At 35.2% G+C, this 26,603-nt stretch overlaps 1 protein-coding gene across 1 annotated transcript in view; it reads right to left on the bottom strand.

Annotated features, from left to right (window-relative positions):
* Positions 1-26,603, bottom strand: part of CCDC178 (coiled-coil domain containing 178) — a 370,122-nt gene that overhangs the window by 125,434 nt on the left and 218,085 nt on the right. The window contains exon 18 of the mRNA XM_029217904.1: positions 5,948-6,097. Within this exon, the coding sequence (XP_029073737.1) occupies positions 5,948-6,097 (150 nt within the window). The remainder of the gene's footprint in view (positions 1-5,947; positions 6,098-26,603) is intronic.

Below are 26,603 nucleotides of genomic sequence, written 5' to 3'. Positions count from 1 at the left end.
CTCCGTTCTGGCCTGCAAAGTTTCTGCTGAAAAATCTGTTGATAGTCTTAGGGGTTTTTCTTTGTAGGCAACAAGTTGTTTTTCTCTCATTGCTTTTAAGATTCTCTATTTAACATTTGACATTTTAATTATAATGTGTCTTGGTCTCTTTGAGTTCATCTTATTTTGAACTCTCTGGGATTCCTGAACCTGGATGTCTATTTCCTTTTGCAGGTTAGAAAAGCTTTCAGCCACTATTGCTTCAAATATATTGTCTGCCCCTTTCTCTTTTTTCTCCTTCTGGAACCTTTCTAATGTGAATGTTATTGTGCTTGATGTTGTCCCATAGGTCCCTTAAACTAGTCTCACTTTTTAAAACTCTTTTCTTTTTGCTGCTCTGTTTGGGTGAGGTCCAGTGCCCTGTCTTTCAGATCCTGATCTTTTCTGCTGCTTCTTCTGGTCTGCTGTTAAACCCCTTTAGAGTATTTTTCAGTTCATTTGTCATATTCTACTTCTACAGAAGTCCCTCTGTGACTTCTCTTCAGTACTTTCTTATATTTTCCCTTGTTGCAGTTCTCACTGTGTTCATCCATTCTTCTCATGAGTTTGGTGAGCGCCTTTATGACCATTATTTTGAATTCTTTATCAGGAAAAGAAAATTACTTCTGTTTCATTAAGGTCTTTCCTAAGGCTTTATCTTGTTTTTTGATTTGGAACATATTCTTTTCCTTTCTCACTGTGCTTGACTCTCTGTGCTTTTTCCTATGTATTAGGCAAAACACTTTCTATGTATTACCTCCCCCAGTCTTGAAGGAGTGGCCTTGTGTAGTTGAAACTTATCATTAAAACTTGCCCTAGGCTCCTGGTTGTCTCTCAAACCTTTGTGACTTTCTAAGCAGCCTGATTTATTCTTGATACATCCCCACTGTTGATGGTGTGCCAAAACCTGTCAGTGTTCCAAGGGGAGGGATCTCATTTATATATATATATATATGTATACATACACAAAATTTTACCTTGAGTGTCTTTGGTATATCAGGGATCCCATCACACTCAATAAATCACATTCAAGTTGTTGCTATCATTAAAAGCTACTTATTGTCATATAATTCTACCAGAAGATTATCTTCTCAAAATTGCATAAAAGATACATAAATCTACAATTCACTGAAAATTGGCATTAGACTGAAGAATTAGATTGATTTAAGCCAAGCTGACTTTTCTAAAGTATTATCCAGAAATATATACTTAGTTTTTGGTGTTTCTCTCATGGGGTTTGGACAGCAAAAGGGAGATTCATTAGGATAAAACAAAAATGACGAGTTGTCTATTCCATTCTCAGGGATCAGAGGTCTCTTGAGAGTTCTTTAGAGAACAGGACAGTAGGAATTTAATTCAAGCTCATTAGTCTATGAAGTGTGGTAACTCCTTTAGAACAAGTGTGTGTGTGTGTGTGTGTGTGTGTGCACATGCTCATATACCTGTGTCCTAAGAGAGGAAGGAAGAAATACTGACAAAGTCATCACATACCTGTTGTAGGCAAAAATTATTTAAAAATTATGGTTTTCCTTTCAAAGAAATGAATTTCTATCAACTTTGAAATAAGCACATAAAAATCACCACTCAAAGCCTATTTTTAATACATGCAAGATAATAAGCAATATGAAATACTTATAAAAATGAGAACTAAAACAGCTTTCACATTTTCTATAGGAAAATAATTTTTTTCATTGCTAGAATTGACTTTGACTTCTCACCCAATCAATGTAAAGTGAGTTTTAAAGGAAACCCACGTTTGAAAACTGAAAGAGGAAAGAGAAAACATGCTAATGAGATCTCTGAATGATACAATATTTTTGAGAATTTATGATGGAAACTGTCCATTGAGGCTGAGGTGATATAAAGAGCAAAGATTCATGATTTGTCCTTTGGCTGGGTGAAGAGAGGATGTTGTTGGGCTTTGATTCTATGGTCTATTCTAGGAAAGAATCCCCTGGACTCTGGGGATCACAGCGGTCAGCATGGAAGCTGAGATGAGGAGGCATATTCCTGTGCCCTTTATTGTATCTTTGTCAGTACAGTGGATGATTAATCATTTATTTTGAATAACTGAATGAATGAAGTGTTTGAATTCTGTGAGGTCCAGAAGCACCCCTTAGAGCTCCAGAGTAGTCCTCTGATTCATGTCCCTACATGACTCCTTCACAAGATCAGGTCACTAAAAGGTGATGCTCCAATCTGAGCATATCCATGGCAGTTACTTATTACTTCTCAGCTATTGGTCCCTTCAAACCTTGGAAAAATATCACAACATATGCTCATCTATAGTCTCTTGGAGACAACATTTGAACCTAAGTTAAGGCAACTGTGTCCTAGGCCAACTTTTCTTCTAATTAACTGTATATGTATTAAATCCCTGAGCCACTCAGGCCCTAAGGTTCCTCATCTATAACACAGTCTTCAAAAGAGATGGGTAAAATTTCTAAAGGCACTCCTAGTCCAAAGGTTTTACAATTTAAGAGTTGTGAAACCTATCTATAATACTTATGGAAATTAAATAGCTTCTAATTAAGTAGGTAGTCCTTTCCTCATTGGAAAATCATCATTGAAAAAGTACCTTCAATGGGATGAAATTACAAAAGCAATTAGTGAATCAAATAATGTTTCAGTTGGACACTAGAGACATAATGCATACTTTATGTGGCTTTTACATGCTTTTAAACCCAATGAGACATGTATAGAATTGTTCAATAATGTTATAGTAGAGAGGCAGTGTCATGGTTATGAAATGGTTGGATCTAGGAAAATCCTGAGTTTTATTTCCATCTCAGTAAGTCTTTCTCTACTCGGGTTACCATGTGACACACTCAATCTCAGTTCTATATCTTATATAGGAGATGATGATAATAACGATAATAGAAAAATTTCTAGGATTACTGAGGGACATTTCAAAGATAATGTTTGCAAATTGCATGGCACAAATACCTGTCCATGTAAGTGCTTGTTAATCACTGGCTGATTCTATAATAATCTGTATTCCCTTAGTGTGAAAGCACTGAGAATTGGAGTAGGGCAAAGATTAAGCTTTGTAAGTGGTTTATAAAAGAACTAAAATATATTTAAACCAGTTTTGGAAGAGATCTTGTTTTCAGCCAACAGAACCATTAACATTTGCACGCTTGCTCAGCTTACCTTTCTTTGCAGGCCTGAAGAACTTGAGATAGCAATTAAAACAAACACATGGTAATTTTATCAACATATTCATATTTTTATAAAAAAAGAATATATGAAAAATATATCTGAAATTTTTCAATGAAAATGATGAAAATGTCCATTTTCACATAGAAATACAACCTGTTTTTTGGTTATTTTTCCTTCATTCCTCTTTAGTGTGATTTTAAATTTCGAGATCTGAGAAGCTTTAGACTAAATTCTGTTCTATCATTACCCATGAACATGGCTAATAAGAATTTTGTATAATTGTTTTTGTTTGTTTCTGAGTTTTAAAGGGTAAAATTAAAAAAAGAACACATACAGGAAAGTGTCAAGAAACATGTGCAAAAGAAGTAGACATAATTCTATCATCAAAAGTAATACTATAACATTCTAAAATCTGAGCCACACCTGTATATAAATTTGTGGTAAGGAAGGGGACATTATTTTTTGTACCTAATTTGTTTTACTCTTCCATTAGGCTTTCTTTGCTACTCTCGGTCTAAAAATACTGAGAAATAGGAAAGTGCATAATGTGTGTAAAAAGAATAATACTCCCTAAGAAGCATGGTAAGTAAAACATAATTATTTACTCTGCCAAACGGAACGTATATTCAGAATCAATGAAATTATTCTAAAACAGGAAAGAGATACAAAAAATTCCATTTTATCTGACAAGGAAATTCAACAAGGGAGTCAGAGGTTGAGCAGCGCTTCTGTGTACCCAAAACTAAACTGGTCAAGGGAAATGCTGCACTATCAAGAGAATGGACTAAAATATTAAAGGGTTTTCTCGGTTTTGATGGCCGAATTCCATCCTGTAAGCAGTGCATTAGACGCTAATGACATATGATTTCTCACTGACAGATTTAACAGCATCAATAAGGCCTCTCTGTCCATTGCAGCAAATTGATCCTACATGACACCGACAAGGGCAGCCTGCACTTAATGACCTCCATCGCTGAAGAATGGAAATGAAAAATGATTGGAAGTACAAATAAATCTTTGAAAGTTTCCCCGAAACAGGTGTGCTAAAAATGATTCGTTTGAGGGATCATCACAAACATAAACCCAATCTCTAGGCATGCTCCACTGTCTGTTTATACCAGGGTCTCACTCCTTGGATCTTGAATCAGGATGTGCTTTAATTCCAAAAATGACATCAAGACAACTTGGTTCTTACTATGGAAATACTATGTTTAGGGATCTTTCTTAAAGGCATGAATTCTTCACTAGTTATGCAGGTATCTAATTTATTTGTCACTTGCCACCAAAGGATTCTATACAAACTGATAACAACTATAGATAAAAATTTATTTTTTTCCCCTCCTCGTTAGAAAAGGGAATACAGTATAGCCATTGATTCTTTTATCCTCCTAAATTATCAGCAACAAATGAAATATGTTTAAACTCAATAACAATGTCAAATGCGTGAAGTGATTGGCAAAACCTCCATGGATACACTGATATCCTTTCTTTGAATCCTGCACAATGGTTTGAGGACACTAAAATTTTGGCATATAGTTGTATTCTTAATTCTTTTCCAAACACACTTATTTCTTGATCTACCTTCATCTTGCTACTACTTCAATACAAATTTTTAAGAGAAAAATACACACTCTCTCTCCCATTATATTTGGAAGCTTTAACTTGCGTGAGAGTAGATGGATGGGAAACAAAGGCTGTTTATAAGCAGCATAGTAGATGAATGTAATGTAATAGTTACTCACAGTTGCATAGTAATTTTATTTTCAAAGTAACTATGGCAGTTGGTCTCTTTTTTATTCCTAATCAAAATTTTCCTCTGAGGTAAATTTCACTTTACCGATGAGAAAACTGAGGTCTTAAAGGGTAAATAATTTGCCAAGATCACTGAGCTAGTAATTGGTAGAGCTTACACTCAAATCCTGGCCTGTCCTCCCTATATTCCATAATAGTAAATATAGTACTGAAGTTTTAAGCTACTAATTGATAGTGTAGTAATCTCAGTGACAACAGGAGAAAGGATTCATTAGCAATCTACTGGTTTTTACAGCTAGGTGAACTGTTAAAAATTAATCATGCCTCTGGTTTTTGAAATTTAAATTCTGGGAAGAAACAAAGATTCAAAGGAAAATAACTTTTCTTGTCAATGAGTAACTGGAGAAGAATATAGAGGAAGTGGCTGTATCTTAACACTCTAAGAATGGACCTTTCTCTTTGCTTTTGGATTTGTGGGCATATTGTGTGTTTTCCTTTTCCACTTTTAGTATTATAGAAGATTTTACAAAATATTTTAGAATTTCTGGTGATTTCCAGAAACCAGAGAGGTCAAGTTTCTCCAAGTTTCTAATTAAGCCTCATATTTAATAAGAAAATAGGAACCAAAATATGGAGACCATACATCATGAGGAAGAATTAAAGGTATATCATGGAAAGTTACCTACATATGGAACTGAAATTTGAAATATATGATGATATATTTAAATCTATGCATTACAAATATTTGGTAGTTCAGGGCACAATAATTAAAAGCAAATTAGTATAACATTGTGGATTAGAAAGTATGCTTTTTCATTTCTCAAATATTTTTTCAAAATTCAACTTCAAAATGTTGATAAAAATAAAAAACAAAACTTTACAAAAAGAAAACATGCCATTTGGTGGCATATAAAAGACCACCATAAGATTGGAGACCCCATGACTGACTACTTGTTACTTTTTGTGGTACATACGTCAAGTAAATCATTATTTTAGAAAAATATGAAAAACTTACCTGTTTCTTATCTCGAATCGAATCATCAAGTGATAGCTGTTTTTCATATAGGTTGAAATAGTTGTCCTTTACTGTTAAGAATATATTCTGTAATTTCTGATACTCTTGAGCTAAATGTAGATTTTCTTCTAGTGAATCATCTTGTATTTTCTAGAAGATAAATATATACATGTATTTAATTAAATCATTGTAATTTATGTTTGATTTTTACATTTGAATTATCTAAAAGTATTACATTATATATTGTAGAAAAATAAAACCAAAAAGATGCTTCCCTTGACACTAATATCCTCCTTTGATTTAATCATTTTCTTTCTTGATGCAAATGGTCTTTTTATTTATTTATTTATTTTTGAACATTGATTCATCAGAGTCTGTCTGACTTTTGTTCTCCTTCTTTCCCAGACCTCCCTCCACAATGCCTTGGGAAGTACCCAGTCCTGGAGGCTTCACTCAGCATCCCAGAAGACTTCCTCCAATTTCCCACCCCTTTTCGTTTTCTCAAGCCCCAGTGCTCAAGTAGACAGAAGACATCTGGAAGCTTAGAATCCTATTTCCAAGAGGTTCAGAGTGGTGGCACTCACAGAAAACATTCAAAACACAGAGAAGTAAAGAGTAAAAAAGACGAGGAGCAAGGAACTCAACGTTTAGAAGCACCCAGAGAAAGCCATTGTTACTAGTATACTTTAGCTATATTCAAAGCTAAATCTGCTCTGTGAGCAGCTGAGAACTTTACAGCACTCCCCATGACTAAATATATATATGTCAAATCTAATACAAAACCCTCAGAATGTAACTTTTGACAACATTACCCACTCGCAAATTAGGGGCTGCCTTTCATTTTAAGTTAGAGGTGTGATTCAGTTTAGCTGTTGATTCTTTTTACATTTCTAGCACAGAAAATTTTCTTTGGCTGCTTCAAAAAATATAGAATTTATCAACAGCCTTAAATATTTTCAAACCTGTTAATCTTGTAATTCATCTTATGGAAATTTATCCTAATCAAAAAGCTTTATTTGTTACAACATTATTTATAGTAGCAGAAAGTTTTCAAAACATATAAATGCAGATTAATCATGACAATGATAAGGATGATTAAATAACAAGATATAAAAATAACCATTGTGAAGCAATTAAAAATGTCTCTTTGGGAAAACTGCTATCACATCAAACCTTTAGTATAAGTTCTTAAAAAATATATCGCAGTATGAGAATGCGCATGGAGGAAATGTAATTCAGCAGAAAATTGCCTGTACAAATATTTCTCTATTTACACACTTGAAGAAGATTTACTAAGGTCAACAAACATATTTCTCATGAAAGCCTGGTATCCATATTGATCCCTAATGATTAATACTATGTCACAGGTGTTCTTCAAAAAGCCAGAATGATGAACTGAGAACCATTTTAAGTGTCCTTGTCCTAATTCTGGCACAATAATTTAAAACTTTAGAAACTTCTATCTAATAAACTTGCTTAAAATCACAGAATTATCTTTTGGTAGGAGGACAAAGTGTCTATGAATATTTTTCTCTGGTGGAGATACCTTTGAAAAGATGGTTACAATTCTTTTTGATATCTTAACACTAATACGAAAATCTAATCCTCAAGTGATTAATTTGAAGTTTGATACGTGTTCTAAAGGAGGCATGAGAAGAAATCATTTTGAGTTTTTTTGTTTGTTGTTTGACTTAAGCACATTCTGATACCTGAGATATTCTACTTCTCTATTACATTTCTTTCAAGACCCAGATGGCTATTATAAATGTTGAATTTGAGAGGAGTGCTACAAAAGTTGTGGAATTTGTTTTAAACTTATTTAATGGTACTTAATTGGGGATATATTTGGTACTTTATGCTTTGCTCATTGTGTAATGTACAGTTTTATTTCCAAACAATTGTATTTTCAATTTCTGTATGACACCAGTTGTTACTGTTTTATATGCCATAATTAGAGTAGATACTAAGAAACTAAACTGTGTATTTAGGCCAATGAATCTTCAGAACATTGTTACATCAGTCATGATACTTTACATTATCATTTCTCAGTAATGAATGTATAGAAGGATTTACCAATTCACTACCTATTCCTGAAAGTCAGTGACCTTCAGATGTGCAACGAAGTTTAAGTTTTTTAATTTTAAATAATGTATTCTGCTGACACTGAAAATGTTTTTTTATGTTTAACTGTGGTTCCACCTCACAACTCTGACTGGTTTAATTTTAACCAATGGTATTATAACATGCAAATGAAGCAAACAGTGAATGATAATTATTGGTGGATATGTGTCCAGGTGAAATAATGCTACCACTACTGGAGTTGAACAGCAAGCAGTAGAAGATATTAAATAAAGGCACAAAAGTTGGAGCTGGCAATATAATAAAAGGGTGAGAAGAAAGAAGGAACTAATAACAGAAGTAGATGGTTTTTACATGCTTTTAAATTCAATCCAGCTAAATCTTATCAGTAGAGTCTTCCTACTTAAGGTCTTGACTAAATGCAAACTTACCCAAAAAGTTTGTTTCTAAAACCATTAAAGAAAAATTTGATTGTAATCTCTATAGGTTAAAATAACTGCACTCTGAGTTGATTTACAATATTATTTTATTCATTCATTCATTCTCATTTTCATTCAGTTGCTTATTCAAAACTTTTAATTTAGTAACTACTGTATGCCAAGATTTAAGATGTAATGGTGAACCTCAAGAATTTGTGGTCTTATGGGAAAGATTTACATTTAAAAATCATAGAAATATATAATTAGAGTATAGAATTTACAATCTTTTGCATTTTTTTCTGTTTTCCATATGCATTAAACTCATTCCAAAGGTCTGAATAAACACTTTCTCAAAGCCAGATTTATTGGTATGTATTCAATTCCCATTATTAATGATTATTAAGATGAAACATTGGGAATATGGATTGATAAAGAGAAGAGAGGTTGAATGTCTGTTAATAGTTTCCATGTTGCCTAGAATTTAGTAAGGAAAATACTTAGCTTGAGGAGGGTTTGTTCTCTGTTATCTCAAATTATTAGTTAAACTTTGATGTTTGGGGGTATATTCAGCTTATTACCCCAACATTTTATTAGGAAATAAAGATTATGTTTATAAAGGGTGAACAAAAATTACTTATAAATTCCATGAGGGCTGACACCATCATTTTGTTTACCTGTAAGATATATTGTACAAAGCAGAGCTGACATTAGTGGGTACCCAAGTTTTTAGTAAATGAATGAATGAATACACAGAATAAACAGTTAGGAAATGTATGCATTTATCACTTTAGAACTACACATTTTATTGGCCCACTTCCGTGGAACAACTTACTGATGATATTACAATGACGCACATTTATTTGTATTATTTGATACTATACTACTTCAGAGGTGAAGATTTTAAGGATGTATATAAAAAGAATTCATACAATATGTTTTTCAATTGAGTATTTGAACATTATTCTAAGGATATACCACATTGTCCAGACTGAGCAAGAGTTCTTTCTCTGGGTGCATTGTTGATTTTCACAAGGCACGTGACTCCCTTGAAACTGTACACAGTGGGTTTCTTTTTGAATTACCTAATTAGCCCATGATCCTAAAAGTAATGAGAAACCATTGCTAAAGCAAGACCTGGCCTCTTCTGTCACCAAAAATGCTGAAAAATGAAGGCAGATTGCGACCCCAAGATATCAAAATAGTAGTTTTCCCTTTTTTTTCCACTTGACCTTTATTATTCTTTAAGCCATATATTTCTTCTAGGATATTCCCTCCACTTTCTCCATTTTCAGCTTCTTTTTCTCACTCTTCCCCTTCTCCTTTCCCTCTCCCACTGGGTAAGTGGGGAATAGGGAATTATAACGAGAAATGAGTTCTTTTTGGACAAATATAGACCATATATCATCTATTTATGTTTCACCTTGTGATATATAGACAAGAACTTAGAAATAAGGCTGAATTTGAATGTTAACTTATGCATTCCACACATAATGGAATGGCTACTGTCCTAGTTATTATAATTACAGACAGGGAAGGAAAGTCAATGAGAAGTCAGGTGAGGCAACTTGTATTTTCCAAAAATGGCCACAGAAATATTTTCATTCCCACAAGTTCTTCTAGAACCTGTCACTCCCTATCAAGAACAGTCTATATCTCCTTCCCTTGAACCTGGGGAGACTTGTGGCTTCTCCAGACCATAGAGTATGGTGGAAATATTGCTGTGTGATTTCCCAGGCTAGTTTATTTAAAAGAGCTAATTTATTTAAAAAGCTAGTTTATTAAAAAAAACAAACCATACAGTTTCTGCCTGGCTCTCTCCTTGGGGACATTTACACTTGGACCAGCCACTATGTTGTGAGGAATTCAGGCCACATGGAGAGGTTATTGGTGTTGTAGGTGTTCCAGTAAACAACCCTAGCTCAGGTCTCAGATAACAGCATCAACTGTGAGTAAATGAGTCATCTGAAGATGATTCCAATGCTTAGTCTTCAAGTCATCCAGATGATGGTTTAGAATGTGTGAGAAGAGACAAACTGGCCCTGCTATGTCCTGTCCAAATTTCTGACACATAGAATCCTGTGCCATGAAGTTTTGGGGTATTTGTTATGCACCCATAGCAACCGAAACACCAGGCATCTTGTGCAACGTTACAAACATATTAAGTGGAGGACCTGGCTTTGTACCCAGGCCGTCTTTATAAAACCTGACGACATTAAACAATCAGATCAAATAACACAATTACCTTGTTCTGAGCCTATTTCCACCAACCTCTTTTCATAAATCTGGCTAACACATAGCTTGTTGACATAGATAAATTGGACTGCTGAAGGAAATTAGAACTTGGTCCCCTTGGTAGCTACTTTTCATTGTAAGTCAATATGGGTATGCTGGTTACCTATAACCAGTCTTGGGTTTTTGATCTACATAATTCCATATTCCGTGATTTGATTAGGCCTGATATATTCACTGGCAAGACCATGTGTCAAGTGCATAGACCTTTACAGCTGAGGCCTGCACAACTCTGGACTACAGTTGATTGCAACAGAGTAATGCTACATGTTGAGACCTCTGGAGGTCCAGCCAGATACACTTACTTTGGAGAAAGCCTAAATCCATTTGAACTTTTTTTTTTTTTTGAGTGAAGGGTGGAGGGGATAATTTGTTTTTAATTTAAGATGGACTAATGGCAAAGGAGAGTACAAGAAAAAAACTTGATCTAAACATTCTAGAGAGATGGTTATGATCAAAATATTTGCATGGTACATGTAGGTGTAGAAAACTTACACAGCTATTTACAAATGTTTTAGTGTTATTAAAATAGTCCTAGTGCCGGGCTTCCCTGGTGGCGCAGTGGTTGAGAGTCCGCCTGCCGATGCAGGGGACACGGGTTCGTGCCCCGGTCTGGGAGGATCCCACGTGCCGCGGAGCGGCTGGGCCTGTAAGCCACGGCCGCTGAGCCTGCGCGTCCGGAGCCTGTGCTCCGCAATGGGAGAGGCCACAACAGTGAGAGGCCCGCGTACCGCAAAAAACAACAACAACAAAAAACAAAAAAAAAATAGTCCTAGTGCCTATGACTAAATTTATAATGTCATCTATACTCTCAGTTACTCTTAATACAGGCATTTGGATCCAGTTCACTGGGCAGATGGGCTAGGTCCTTCTCTCAATTATGCATTCATTGTGAGAGAGTTGTCATCTTCTGACCCAGTTCTAATTCTAACTGTCTGATCCTAATGGGATTATGTGTGGCAGTCTCAGATGATCTTTTCTGATGATCTGTCTGTCATCTCCTGATTCTTGGTTGTTCATAGTTTTCTGCAGACATCTCCTTGCTTTCTTGCATCTTGCCAGGGCTCTGCTGGCTGTTGCTGCCGTGTCTGTGTCCTTACACCGGCTGCACCACACTCACTCTAGTCCCATGGTTCGAAAGAATTGACTTGCTGCCAGAACTACCGAAAGCAAAAGTTGTATTGCTGATATTTATTGATCAATGTTACTCTAGAGCATCCTCACTTCTAGCTTTCATTCATTTATTCATTTGCTCAATCATTTGTTTAGCAAACCGTTAGTAGGTTTACCATATACGTCCAACTCTATAATTACCCCAGGGATTAAAGAGAAGGCTGGATGTGAACTCTTTTCACCAGGGATTACAGGCTAGACTGGGAGGAGGCAGAGTGGAACCAAGTCCATTCGAGGTATTTCTTTTCTTTTTTTTTTTTTTTTTTTTGCGGTACGCGGGCCTCTCACTGTTGTGGCCTCTCTCGTTGCGCAGCACAGGCTCCGGACGCACAGGCTCAGCGGCCATGGCTCACGGGCCTAGCTGCTCCGTGGCATGTGGGATCTTCCCGGACCAGGGCATGAACCCGTGTCCCCTGCATCGGCAGGCGGACTCAACCACTGCGCCACCAACGAAGCCCCTCGAGGTATTTCTTGAAGTACCCTGAATTGATTCTACCAGGTGGGGAAAACAGGGTCAGAAAAGGCTTCATAGAAGAAATAAACGGTGACCTGAATCTTAGAAGAACCATTTCATTTGGCTGGTGATATAAGCTGTCCTGCCATTTGGGTCAGCATATATTTGAGAAAACTGGATGAGTCAATTGAGAACAATGTTTTCTTGGCCCCTTTAGGACTATTAGATTATTGTTTCCTATGACTTGTGAATTAGACTTTCATAGATCATGTGAAATGTTCTGTTATCTCTTGACTTTAAAATGATACAATGTAAATAATGAAATGTGCCCATATATTTAGTATCTCACAGATGCACAGCATCATACATAACACTCCAAGCACCAATGTTTCAGTAGCATGTGATCCTGTACAGATGCTCATGCCTTACACCATTGATATCATACCACCCAATCTCCACAGTCCCCACATTTGCTTTTGGTACATCTCTGCCAGTTAAGGGCACTGGATTGGTAGTTTTGCATGCAGTGATGTTTTGATGTTATTAAAGCAGGCATCAGTACTGAGGCTGATTCACAGAGTGTGCAGGGGACAGACTTTAGAATAAATGAGACATGGAGGTTCCAAGTCTCTTTGTGAACACTACTGCTTCAAAAGCATTCTCTTTGATTTGTGGGAATTAGTGTGGTGAACACAAATGCTTAAAATACATGCTAATTCTCTAACAATATAACAGACGTGGAGAAAAGGCATACTTTTCAGATGCATCACCTACTGTGTGCATGGAGGCATTATTGTATTGCTGCTCCCTTAAAATCTATACACCAATTACTACAGAAAACGAGAGCTCTCCCCAGTGTTTCCAAGGAGTAAGTCTGTGAGAACGATATGTGTCGATACCCTGGAGTCTCAAAGGAGCACATAACTGTTTTAACTCTCCCAGGACCCACTTCCTTGTCTGTGCTGCCATGGAAACCAGTCTCTTGTCCAACTTGAGTTCCCCGATAATTAGTCTTGAACATTCTTGATTTTTAAATGCATAAATCAGTCCTCTGCATCAAGGTTGTAACATGCCTCAAACTCTACATATTATCATGTTTGACAAAATACTCTCTATTCACTAATTTATTAGCAACTGGTATACACAAAGCACTGTGGGGGACACTGTGAGAGTTCAAAGAGCACCTTTAGGACATTGATAAAAGCCTGCCACCTTGTCACTGCTAGACAGTCAAACTTGTCACTGCTAGACACCAGCGGATGCTTTGCTTAGGTCCTCCACCTCAGCACCCATGTAAGCGACCACACACAGGACTCCTTGTCTGAGCTCCCTGACGGGCTTACACATTTGGCTATGGCTGGTTTACTCAACAGTTTACTAATGGACACTACAACATTGCCTCTCAGAACTCAGAAAACATCCATTGGGAATTTATGAGTACTTGGTATTAGCCCTGCTTTTCCTTATTATGTTTTGACTCTGTCCAGTGTATACATTTGACCAGGAATTATTGACACCAGCATGAAAAACTACACAATTTCAGGGCCAAAGGAGCCTGCAATCAGATAGGGGACTTGAGGCATTCCCAAAGCTAACTACATTAGATTACATTAAACATGAAGAAGGATGGAAGACATATCCAAACTATGAGACTAGTTCCATGAGAGAGCAGCCCAGCGAAAGTGAGGGGCAAAGCTTCAAGGAAGAGTCAGTTTTTGAATAGATTCTAAAGATATTTCATACACAAAGTGTTGTATATGTTCTTGGCAGGGAGAAATCTGGCTTGGAAACATAGATGCTTGTTAAATATTAAAAAGCACCTGATTAATATGGGTCTGTGGGGGGGGTTGTTTGTTTCTTTCTAAAGGAAGATTTACCTCCATGTTGCCTGTAGCTTTTCTCCTACAACTACTCAATGGCTTTAGGGATCGCTAAATATGGATGCCACTTACATTAGCTATTAAATTTTTATTTGATCCAATTTTCTTCAATATAATTCTAAGTCCCCTCAAAGTATGTAGTATAAGTGATTAGAGAAACAAATTATATAATGAGAAAAAGAGAGTAAAAATCGGTGTAATGTAATCTATATCCCCAATATATTTTTCCAAGTTAAAATACACGATTTAAACAAATACATGTATGTCCTCAGTAAGTGACAGTCACAGTACTAATAATTACCCTAAACTTTCTTTTTACTTTATTAACTAAACTTTAAAGATTTAATCCTGAATATATATGAATTTAATAATGTGTCTTCTAATATCGTTTAAGATTGTTAAACAGAAACATATTTGCATACTATTTCCTTTTTAAACATCCCTACACATTATTATAATTTAATTCTATTTCAATTGTCAATATTTTAAAATATATTTTTAACATCTGCTACTCTTTTCACCATTTCATATGAAAGACTGAACAACCTCCTCTACATGGGCACCTCCTGATGTGAATGGTTTAAGTTTAGAAAGGTTTCCTATTTACTCACATTTTAATGATATACATTTCTACTTCACTGGTGGAAAAGGCTGATCAGTCACAGAAAGGTCAGTTAACACTAAATAGACCCTTTCTTTATGTAATTACAAAGAATAATATCTTTGTGCTGAGGGCACTGCATGTGGAGTGGGTGATGCAGAGAATTAATGTGCTGCCTTGTTGGCCCATGGGATAGAGATTCCAATACAGTAACCACAACTTATTCTAATTATGCAGCTTTAAAAGGTCATCAGCAAAAAGAGTCAAGGGATTATCAACTAACTTTATCATAAAGTGATAATGTACTACATAAATGCAGAAACTATAAGAACAGTACCTTGAAACTTTATTACAAATGAGAGGAAGACTGATCTAAGAGGCTGAAGGACGTATATTATGGCATAAATTGAGTAAGCTCATTGAGAAACTAAAATACATGCTATTTCATAATTTCTTATTGATGTAGTCAGGTAACCTGATCTCACCTGATATTTGTAGAAAATGTTTAATCTTGAAAATTCCTTTTTATATTTAAGGCAAATTTCTTTGCCACACCCATGTTATGGTATAAATTCTGATAGAATTTAAATATTTCTTTAAAAAATCTATTTGTTATAAAATGATGCATGCTGATTATAGTACATGCAAATAAAAGAGAGGTACATGAAGTAGAAAATTAAAGCCCCTCATTGCAGTAACCACAGTCAGTTTTATACCCCAGAGATAGTATTAACACTTTGGTGCAAGTCCTTAAGGAATAGAAAATTTAAAAAAATTCTTACATTGACAATGAGAAAATGGAGGCCAGGAAAGTCAATTTCTTGTCCAAGGCTGCTTAAGAAGAAAGCAGCAATAAGGTGAGGGTCCAATCTGATTTCAGCCTAACTACCATCTTGGGACTACATCACTTCCTAATCGTGAATGTGAATTACAGGGCCCTTAAGATCCCAGATTGCTATGTGTAAATGCTCTCATTTCTGAATACTCTATAGAATTACATCAGTCTTTCAAAAGAAACTGGATGCTCATAGAAAAAGCATCCTTTAAAATTAAAAAAATGCGCCTCAGTGTCTTTTCCTTGGGAATACAGAGTCAGAAAACATTAGACTCATTGACCCAGAGGTGCCAGATATGAAATGTACAGCAAATAATTTGCAGTCTAATAAAATATCCTATGGATAGAATTATCACCAAAGTTTTTTTTCTCTTTTGTTCCTCTCAGATATTCCTCTTACTGAGAAATAAAAGATCATGAGCATCTCTAACCACCTGATGTGGTCCACACTGGGGCGCTGTCCAAACCTTGTAAAGATTCTCAAGTAGAAATAGGATTTAAAATACCTAAGGCAATTTTCTATAGAGGCTCATCTTTAGACACATCTAATTCCCCAGATAACTACATCCCAGTATGGGAAAAATCATATAGAACAGGGATCATGAAACTATGGCTGTCTGGCTGAATCCAGCCCACTACCTGCTTTTGTAAATAAAAGTTACTGGAGCACCATCACACCCATTCGTTTATACACTGTCTATGGTTGTTTCTGCACTGCAGTGGCAGAGTTAAATAGCTGCAATACAGGCTAAGTGGACCCCAAAGCCTAAACTACTTACTGTCTTTCCCTTTACACAAAATGTTTGCTGACCCCTGCTTTAGACCCTAAATTAATATATAAGTATCATGCAAAACAAAGTTCCAATTTAGACCTCTCATTTAAGATCTACTTGGGCACTCCCCTGGCGGCGCAGTGGTTAAGAGTCCGCCTGCCGATGCAGGGGACGCAGGTTCGTGCCCCGGTCCGGGAAGATCCCACATGCAGCGGAGCGGCTGGGCCCATGAGCCGTGGCCGCTGAGCCTGCGCGTCCGGAGCCTGTGCTCCGCAATGGGAGAGGCCACAACAGAAAAAGGCCCGCGTACCGCAAAAAAACAAACAAACAAACAAAAAACATCTATTTGGGCTGTACTTATGATCCCGCATAAAGAAAGACTGCTGGAAAGCATTTTCTTTATTTTTCCAGCAGAGGCACGCACTAAGGAGACAGCCAATTAATAGTTCAAATACATCTCCAAGACCTTAAAAAAATAATGAGATGCTCGTAAGCTTTTTAAGTACTCTCAAAACAGAGTAACTTTGCAGAGAGTTGTCAGATCTATTAAGACACCATAAACAATGCCCAGATTTATTTACCCTACACTTTCTTTAATTAAATGTGGTTCATTCAGCTCTTGCATTATAGGAAGCTAGAGGTCTATTAATTTTTCCACTCCTGCAACTTCTGTTTTGGGGGTCCGGGATTAACTTTATGTTGCCAAGTGGAAGTTTAATTTTGTAGGGGACATTCTTTTGCACAATGGCTAAGTAAAATGTGGTAGTCACCTACCATGAAAGACTGTAAAGTGAATAAAAGAAATACACTAGATACACAACATAGCAACACAGTGATCTTTAAAATATGGTGCTCAGTGGAGAAGACAGAGAATGATAAATATTGCATAACTCAGCTCATGAGGGAAAGTACCAATGGGAGTCAGAGAGAAACAGGAATTAGGAATTAAGGGTGGAGGGACAAAATAAATTAAGAGTTAACACCTTGAGGATATGTAAATTCTATATAGTCAGCAATGACACTCTTAAAATAATTAAGTGGTTGGGTTCTTAGATCTTCCAGGTTTTTCCAGGGGTTTAATGAAAAACCCTTAAAATAAGATAAATCAAACATCAAACAACTCTGGAAATATATCTCTGCAACAATAGGCTCCCCAGGGACCACAGCCCTAAGATTTATTCTGTACATCCTCTAGTCATGGCCAAAGTAAATGAAGGCATAAAGAAATATGTCATTATAATTATGTACCAAATTCATGGTTGTTTCTCTCTAAGCCTTCTTTTTCTCTTTTCATTTTTGCTTTTCCTCAACATATTTATTCCTCTTTTCTTCTTTCTGCTTCCTCCTTGTTATCTTTGTGAAGCATGAAATCGTTCAACTGTCTAAGGTCTTCTTGTTATCACACTTCCCTCCTGAAGACACCATCTTCCCTTCCCATCCTTTCCTCAACTTACTATTCTTTCAAAGCCACTTCTTTCTTTCTGCATTATGGTATGGAAACAGAAGTGTCTCAAAGAAGAAAAACGTTTGGGAAATTCTGAGTGACTTACTTATTTTTTCCCACAAAGTAAGACAGTTTATGAAAATCCAATACAATAGAAGGGAGTGAGATGTATATGTGTAATTCATTTTATGGCTGCCTTTTTATCTTTGATTTGGCTAGATACTAATTTGGATAGTGGTGGTGAAAAAGTGAATGAAACTTAAAACTGTTGGTCTATCTGGAAAGGATGGTTAGAGATATTTTAGGTTTTTGTATCAATATGCCATGTCAGCCTAGCAGGAAGGTACAAGAGCATCAGTGTGATAATTTTGCATAAGTAAGTAAAGTATATGACAAATACAATTATATACTTATACATACACAGGGATACACATAGTTTTATAGTTTTAATCTTTTGACAGGTATTAAAAAGCCAGAGAATGAAAAAAATGTAGAACAAGCTGAAATCTCTTTAGAAGCGACGCAGGACACAGAAACAATAAACCTGGCATTTGTAATAAAGTATTTGTTATTGGGAAGTAATTCCTAGCTCATTAATAGTAAATACTGTATATATGTACTGTTATGTGGTGAAATGTGTGAAGATTAGCATTTGCAACTTTTCTTGGAAAACTGGCACAGGTAAGGCACAGTCATTACTATAGAGTATATTATATACCATGTATATCTCTGTCACTGCAATCACCATGTTTTATTATAGTTATTATATTTGTATTAATTTCATCACTTCTATGAACTTTCTATGCCTTATTAATTTTTTTTTTGGCTGTGCCGCACAGCTTGTGGGATTTTCGTTCCCTGACCAGGGATGGAACCAGTGCCTCCTGTAGCGGAAGCTCGGAGTCTTAACCACTGGACTGCCAGGGAAGTCCCAATGCCTTATTAATTTTTGCCCCAGTGCTTTTGGTACATAGTAGTCTCTCAGTCAACATTATTGAATGAATGAATAAATGAGTGAAATTGCATAATACTCATGTCTTGTTGAACACAAGAGGTACTGACACAGAAAAAAATGGGTGGACTGAACATTGATGGCTTTTATTTTTACTAAAGTATCTACTTCTGCCAACTATTCTTATATGAGTGGGCTTTTCAGAGTATTATACATGGATGGCATTTTATGTGTTTTTTATTCTGTAGACAAACATTCACAATTAATTTTTACAACATAAAAACAAAGGAATTTACCCATTTACATATTGACTGAGAAAAATAATAAGGTTTCCAGTATTTTTAATCCTAGTTTGCAAAAGCATTTCACTGTATAATCTCTCAGTGTTGTATTCCAGTTTACTTGTAGGTTTTCCTTGGAAGACTAACAGAAATCTAAACTACCTGCTTTGCTGCCTTTATACACTTTGCTAAGCTGTGTTCTCACAACTCAGAAGATTAAAATTAAAAAAGCAGTAAAACAGTTTCACACGAAATAACTACAGAGAGGATCTTCATGGTTGCAAACTGATATGAGCAATTTACAAGAACTGAAAAAGAACAAAAGCAGCATTCACATTACCTTACCCCAAACTCTTTTGAACAAAGCAATAATAAATTTCCTGTGTTGGGCTTCCCTGGTGGCACAGTGGTTGAGAGTCCGCCTGCCGATGCAGGGGGCATGGGTTCGTGCCCCGGTCTGGGAAGATCCCACATGCCACGGAGCGGCTAGGCCCGTGAGCCATGGCCGCTGAGCCTGTGCGTCCGGAGCCTGTGCTCCGCAACGGGAGAGGCCACAACAGAGAGAGGCCCGCGTACCACAAAAAAAAAAAAAAAAAAATGTCCTGTGTATTTCAATTACTTAAATATGAAAGAGTGAAACATGTTTTAAATCGATACAACACTTTATATACCTCACTCTCTTCAGATGAGATAGGCAAGGCTACTCAGTTTCGTAGGATTCATCCTTACTTTGTCCCAGGTCATAACAAGTGCCATTCCCTAACCCTATACACTTGCCAATGCCAGATCAACTTTCCTTCCTCATGAAAGTTTCTTTCTTTCAATTTTTTTTCCAAAAAGGAGAAAAGGAAAAATGGAAGGAAGGAAAGAAGGAAGGAAGAGCAAGCCCCCTGGAATCAGATGCTACATCCACTCCAGAAATCTTCAGTGGTAAATCTTCAGTTGTTACCTTTCTTTGATCTCAGAGTAATGACTGACCTGAGGATAGCCCTTATGTGGAAACCTGTTCATATGCAGTTAGGTACTGAAATTTAGAACCACTCAAATGGAGAAGCTCATGAACGTGATTTTGAATAAAATGATACTCATGGAAGCTATCTGAAGTCCACGCAGGGCTCCATTCTTCCAGGCATCTGTGATCAAATCAGCCCTTCAGAAGGTGTCTCCTTGGGGGTTCATGGATAACTATTACAGCTCCAATTCCGGGAATTTATGAATATGCTACTCCTCGTAGCAGAGGGGACTTTGCAGATATGAGTAAAGATACAGATCTTGAGATGAAAAGATTATTCTGGATTATATAGGTGTGACTCTTTAATCACATGAAATCTTCAAAGTGGAAAATCTTTTCCTGACTGAAGTTCAGAGGACGTGAAGGAAGAAGCAGGAGAAATTTGAAGTGAGAGAGAGAAACTTGAGACCCATTTCCTTTTCCCCTTTGAAGATGGAAGAAGGAGGCTACAAGCCAAGAAATGCAGACAACCTCAAGAAGGCAGAAATGGCCCTCTGCCCTCGGCCAGAAAGCAAATAGGGCCTAGTTCCCACAGCCCCAAGGAACTGAGTTCTGTCGACAATCTAAAACAGGTGCCTCTTTCCAGCCTCCAGAAGAGAACACATCCCTGCCGACAACTGGATTTTAATCAGGTGAGATTCACGAAAGACTTCTGACATACCGAACTGTAAGATAATAACGTAGTGTTCTTTCAAGCTTCTAAGTTTGCAGTTATTTATTATGGCAGCAACATAAAACTAATATGGTGACAAGAATTATGTTAGGCTTATCAAAAGTAATAATATGTTGCATAAAAACTAACAGTTTAATGATGGAAAATCAAACACTGCAGTTTCTTTGCAACAAGTTCATTAACAAATAAATCTTAGAAACTATTAAATAAATCATGTGTTTTGTATAAAACATTTGCTCTCTATCAGTATGTAAAGTAACATAGCATGTCAATAACAACTGAAAAATTAATTCTAAACATTAGATAGACTATGCCACGAGCTCCCAACTAAATTTCTGCATATGTTAACTGTAACAGATAAACTATCATCTCTATTTTGAAACAAGTTCATTAATTCACTTGATCATTTTTTGATTATATTTTAAAGGTCTATTATTATATTAGTAAGAAAATTTTGATAGTTCTTTGTTTCTTCCTCAAGATTAAATATAAACTTGATTATATTATGAAAGTCTTATTCTGTTAAGTAAAAAAGTCTCTCTAGTTAATCATTTTTAAATGATTAACTTGTCTGCTGATAGCTGATCATGCGAATGGTTTTGAAAAAATGTATGTTTTGAAAAATTCTGGTTGAATTATTAAGAATTATATATATACACATATATATGTGCATATATATATATATATATAAAACCCTTCTGTTAAGAGACATTATTTGTGCTAGGGAAAATTATAAAAAATAAGAACAAAACACAGCATATAAAAAAGACATCCCTGTCTGTTATCAAGGACTTGTGTTGAACAACAGAAGCTGTTCTGGGCTACTTCTGCACGTTAATTTCTGAGCTCTAAGTCAGTGTGGTAATGGCACAGTCATGGGTTTGTTCTTCATTACAGTGGCAGCCGGGTCCAGTCTATCCCCTCTTTCCGTGTCACATGTAGTTACAAATGATTCAAATACGGCGATTGATATAACACCCACATTATAACTTTTGATAGGCTGAGACATTGTTGGGTGAATACTTTTTTAAACTTTCAGGAATATTAACCAACTATTGCAAATATAAAGATTGCTGGGTTTCTGAGACAAATGTACAATTTTATACCTACATACACGATACAAAGAGAATAAACTTTTCAAAATTGCTGAAACATCTGAATGATAAAATGTTTAAAGAAATTTTATTGTACTCTTTTAAATCCAGAATATACATTCAATATTCACCTTAATCGAATTTTGTTAAAAAAATGCAAAATTTTTGCAGTTGGTGTATATCCTTTATAAAATGGTTGTGGTAAGTGTGTTATCTATTCATTAAGGTCTATATTCATTACATTGGTTTGCTTTACACTTTTTATTTGAGGTAAAACATACATAATTATATAAGAATTGATAAATTTTTATACATGAATACCCCTACATAACCACCACCTAGATGAAAATATAGAAAAAAATACCCTCACACCAGAAGATTCACTCACATCCATTCCCAGTCAATAACAAACACTCCCAACACACAAGTTTTGCTTGTTTTGATCTTCATATAATTATAATTCCAAGCTACATATTCTCTTCAGTCTGTCATATTTTTCTTAATATTAATTTTGTTTGATTTATTCATATTTTTTGTGTGGCAACACTTCATTTTGCTATATTGCTATATATTACTCCATTCTATGAATAAGCTGCAATTTATCCATTCTACTGTTGATGAATTTCTGTGGGGAAACTACTATGAATAAAGCTGTTATTAACATATTTTACAAAATATTAACATATTTTGGTGCATATGTGCACTAATTCGTGACATCTGTAAGTGGAATCATATATGCATATGTCCAACTCTAGTTGATAGTGTCAATATTTTTAAAATATTTACTTTTAAAATTTACCTTTACAAATTTACCTTCCCACCTGAGATATGAGAGTTCCTACTGGTCTACATTTTTATCTATACTTTTAAATTTTAGCCCTATAGAAAAGTGTGTAGAGACAAGTCATGGTGGTTTTAATTTGCATTTCTATGATTATTCTATTGAATGTCTTTTCGTATTTATTGCCCACTTGTATAGTCCCTTTTGTGAAGTGATTTTCAAGTCTTTCACCAGTTTTTCTCAATTAGGTTGCCTGAGTTTATTGTTTTGTTAGGGGTTCCTCATTTATTGCGGATGAGAGTACTTTGCTGGATATATGCATCGTCAAGTATTTTTTTCTAAGCTGTGGCTTGTCTTTTCATTCTTTAATGGCGTCCTTTGATGAATGGAAGTTCTTAATTTTAAGAGTTTATGAACTTTTTCTTTCATGATTTGTTCTTGTGTCCTATTTAAAGCATCTCTGGCAATACTAGAATTACTCAGATGTTCTCATATGTTTTTCTCTAAAAGCTTTATATAACTTCCACATTTACATCAGTAGTATAGGTGGAATTGATTTGTGTATATGTTGTGAAATAAAAGGTCAAGGTTCTTCTTTTAAGTACAGATATCGAATCGATCATGCATCATTTAATTTTGATTCAGCACCAATTATTTTCCAATACATTCTTTTTTACACTATTTTGGTGTCAGCTTCTTATAAATCAAGAGGCCATGCTTACATTCTAAGTCTGTTTCTGGAACCTCTATTCTGTCTTGTTGTTCACTTATATATCTACAATTAGCACACTTTCTTATACCATGAACTTATTGTAAATCTGGATAACAGGTAGGATGATTTCCCAACTTTGGCCCTCTTCAAGTCTGTATTCACTATACTTGACTGTTTGCATTTCCTTATACATTTCAGAATTCTCATGCATCAACTTCCAGAAATTCCAATTAAGTTTTTAATTTTGATTCCATTACATGTATAAGTTGGCTTGGAGAGAATTCACATTCTTCAAAATATTGAATTTCATAAATTTAGTAGAGTCATAATTCATAAACTTAGTAGATCACTCCATATATTTAGAATTTCTTTGATTTTTCTCAAAAATGTTTTGTAGTTTTCTATGGAGAATGCTTATACTTCTTATGGTGGATATATACCTAGGCATTTGATGTTTAGTTGTTCAATTATAAATAGTATCCATTTTAAGATTTTATTTTCTAGTTATTTGGGGCCAGTTTATAGAAATACTATGAATTTTTATTTATTCTATATCCACTGACTCCCTCAAATTCAAAAATTTAGCAGTTTATCTGTAGAGTCATTTGAACTTTCTATGAACAAATAATGTTTTCCAATGATTGCAGCTTCTAAAGCCGTCTTTTATCATGTTAAGAAAGTTATTTTCTATTTCTAGTTTTCTGAAAGGCATCATGAATGGCTTTTGAATTTCACAAAAGGCTTTTTCTGTATCTACTGATATTATTATTTGATCCATTTCTTCCTTTTATTGTTAATGTGATAAAGTATATTAATTTTTTTAAGGCTGGAAATTGTTTATTTTGATTTTGGGTAGGTCAAATATTCCCCTACCCAATTTTGCATGTTTTTAATTACTTTTTCACATTCTATTTTCCTCCATGGATTATTTTAAAAAATAACTATTTATTGAAACACAATTAATAAGAGAACAGCAGTAAGATATAATGGGAATAACAGGTCAGAATCTATTGTGTACTAGCTGTGTATTACTATTACCCTTCATTTATGAGAATAATAAAATTTGCTCTGGCTGCCTAACATGATGGTTATAAAGATTAAATAACTGGTAGAAGTGAAAATGCATGGTAAACTACAAAGAAGGACTATTAATATAAAGGGCAAATGGTCAATTACTATTATACAGTTCACTATAATTCTATTTAATAAAGTAATAATGAGATACGTAACAATCTTCTTCCCTAGTACTTTTATTTTTCTTGAATATTAAAGCAAGCTTTGTCTACTGATTTTCTTCCCCAAAGCTATCCAAATTTACCAAAACTGACAAATGAGAAAGTTACAAGTTGATGAGTCTTTATCCAACTGTTGTGTTAAATAATAACAAATTATTTATTCTGCATTCATAAATTCATAAATTACATATCAAAATTTAATAAGCCTGGTCTTCCTTATATCAATGTTTTGATAAGAAACAGAATCACAATTTTTATATGGGTTTCATCTAAATATAGCTTCTTATAGTGAACTCTCTGGCCTAAACACACTCAGATCAATACAAGCACAGTCGGTCTCTTTCCAGTTTTCCAAAGCGGGAAAATGGACTGCTAACCAGATTCTCTGCCCAACTTTGTTAGATAATGTTGTATGTTAAATTTCTTATTTTCAACCTTTATGCTACCAAAGAAGAAAGAATGAGTGAAATACAGTTCAGAATAGAAGCTAGATGATGATGTCCTATTTAAGCCTGCTAATTATATTCATAAGTTAGATGTCGTCTGAAAAACTTAATTTCCTTTTGGAGTTTTCTTTCTCCTTCATTTTCCAGCTATAGAACTTCTTATTCATTTATTAGGTAGCATGGTGATGGAACTCTGGGATAGATTATGTTTTCCTGAAAGAGGAAGTGAAGCACTCAGCAGTAGGAGAGTACACAGCAGCACAGCGGCACTGGCTATCTACTGCAAGTTTCACTTTTAGCTTTCATAGCCAGTTAGCTTTAACGCCGGGTTCATCATATGAATTGGGGGGACAAGATCAGCACTTGGGCTCCCAAAATCTTCCCTATTATTATCGCTCCATTTGTTTTGGTGATTATTCTATACCCTCCAAGCGTACTTATGGCCAGGACAAACAGAGGATGGTGGAGGGATTCCTGCATTTTCCACAGAGGGAAAACATGAACATCAAAGGAAACCCATAGTGATTAAAAGGCACACCTATAAATGAAATGACTCATGGTGTTAACTGACTGAGATAAATAAACACGATTTTTATTTATAAAAACCAAGGGTATTAAAATTTTTTTTTCTTTTACAAAAATAAGGTCATGCTCTTTGATGAGACTTCTGTTTGTACAAAAAACCCCTTAAAACCCAACTCTACCTAAGCATTTCTTTTTAATTCCCCATGGAATATCAAATAACAAAAGAAATCCCACATTCAACAAGATTAAAAGTCTGCTGAAAGGAAACCACAATGCAATTATAATTTATCTTCCCTGAATACTAAAACTTTAAGAAAATTATTTTATATACTTGTGTACACTGGATTATTTTGTGCAAACTATCTGTTAAAAATCAATAATCCTTCATATGTTAAAAGCATTTATTTTTGAAGTAATAATGTGTATATTTCCTTTGTGGGACTTTGATGTTGTTGGAAAGAGGCTTAGTGACTTGTCAGTGGCATGACATTCCTTAAATAAATTTAGAATAAGCTGAGATAATAATGATCCCCAATAAATAAAAACTCTGAAATTAATAAGAAAATAATTTGTGAGGATACTAGAGATCTTAAAATGGTCACAACTACCTACTAGGATCTTCATTACCTTGAAATTCAACATCTTGGTAAAGTCTTCATCACTAATTAAAATAATAGCAATGGAAGAGCATCTGCAATTACTCTGTTTAGGATAAAATTACAAGGGCTATAAATCTCCAAGCTTCAGGGCATAAACTGATCACCAGCTGGGTGAGAAAGAAATGTCTACCTATTGTGTAGTTGTGCAAAATTAGGTACATTTATATGTTTTACTCCCTCAGAAACATCTGGCACAGGCTACTATTTGAGTGCCTTTTGGGCTGAACACAGGGATACTACTTGACTAAGTTACAGAAATTGCATGGTTCCATATATATATGTATATATAAAAATTAAAATTCAAGGCCTCGCTAAAGGAATGCTGAATTCTTCATGTTA

This window comes from Monodon monoceros, unplaced genomic scaffold, assembly GCF_005190385.1.
Source record: "Monodon monoceros isolate NGI ecotype Baffin Bay Population unplaced genomic scaffold, NGI_Narwhal_1 Super_Scaffold_1, whole genome shotgun sequence".
NCBI classification, from domain to species: Eukaryota; Metazoa; Chordata; class Mammalia; order Artiodactyla; family Monodontidae; genus Monodon; species Monodon monoceros.
The sequence above is the reverse complement of the archived record's forward strand: the minus strand, read 5'-3'. Positions and strand labels throughout refer to the sequence as shown.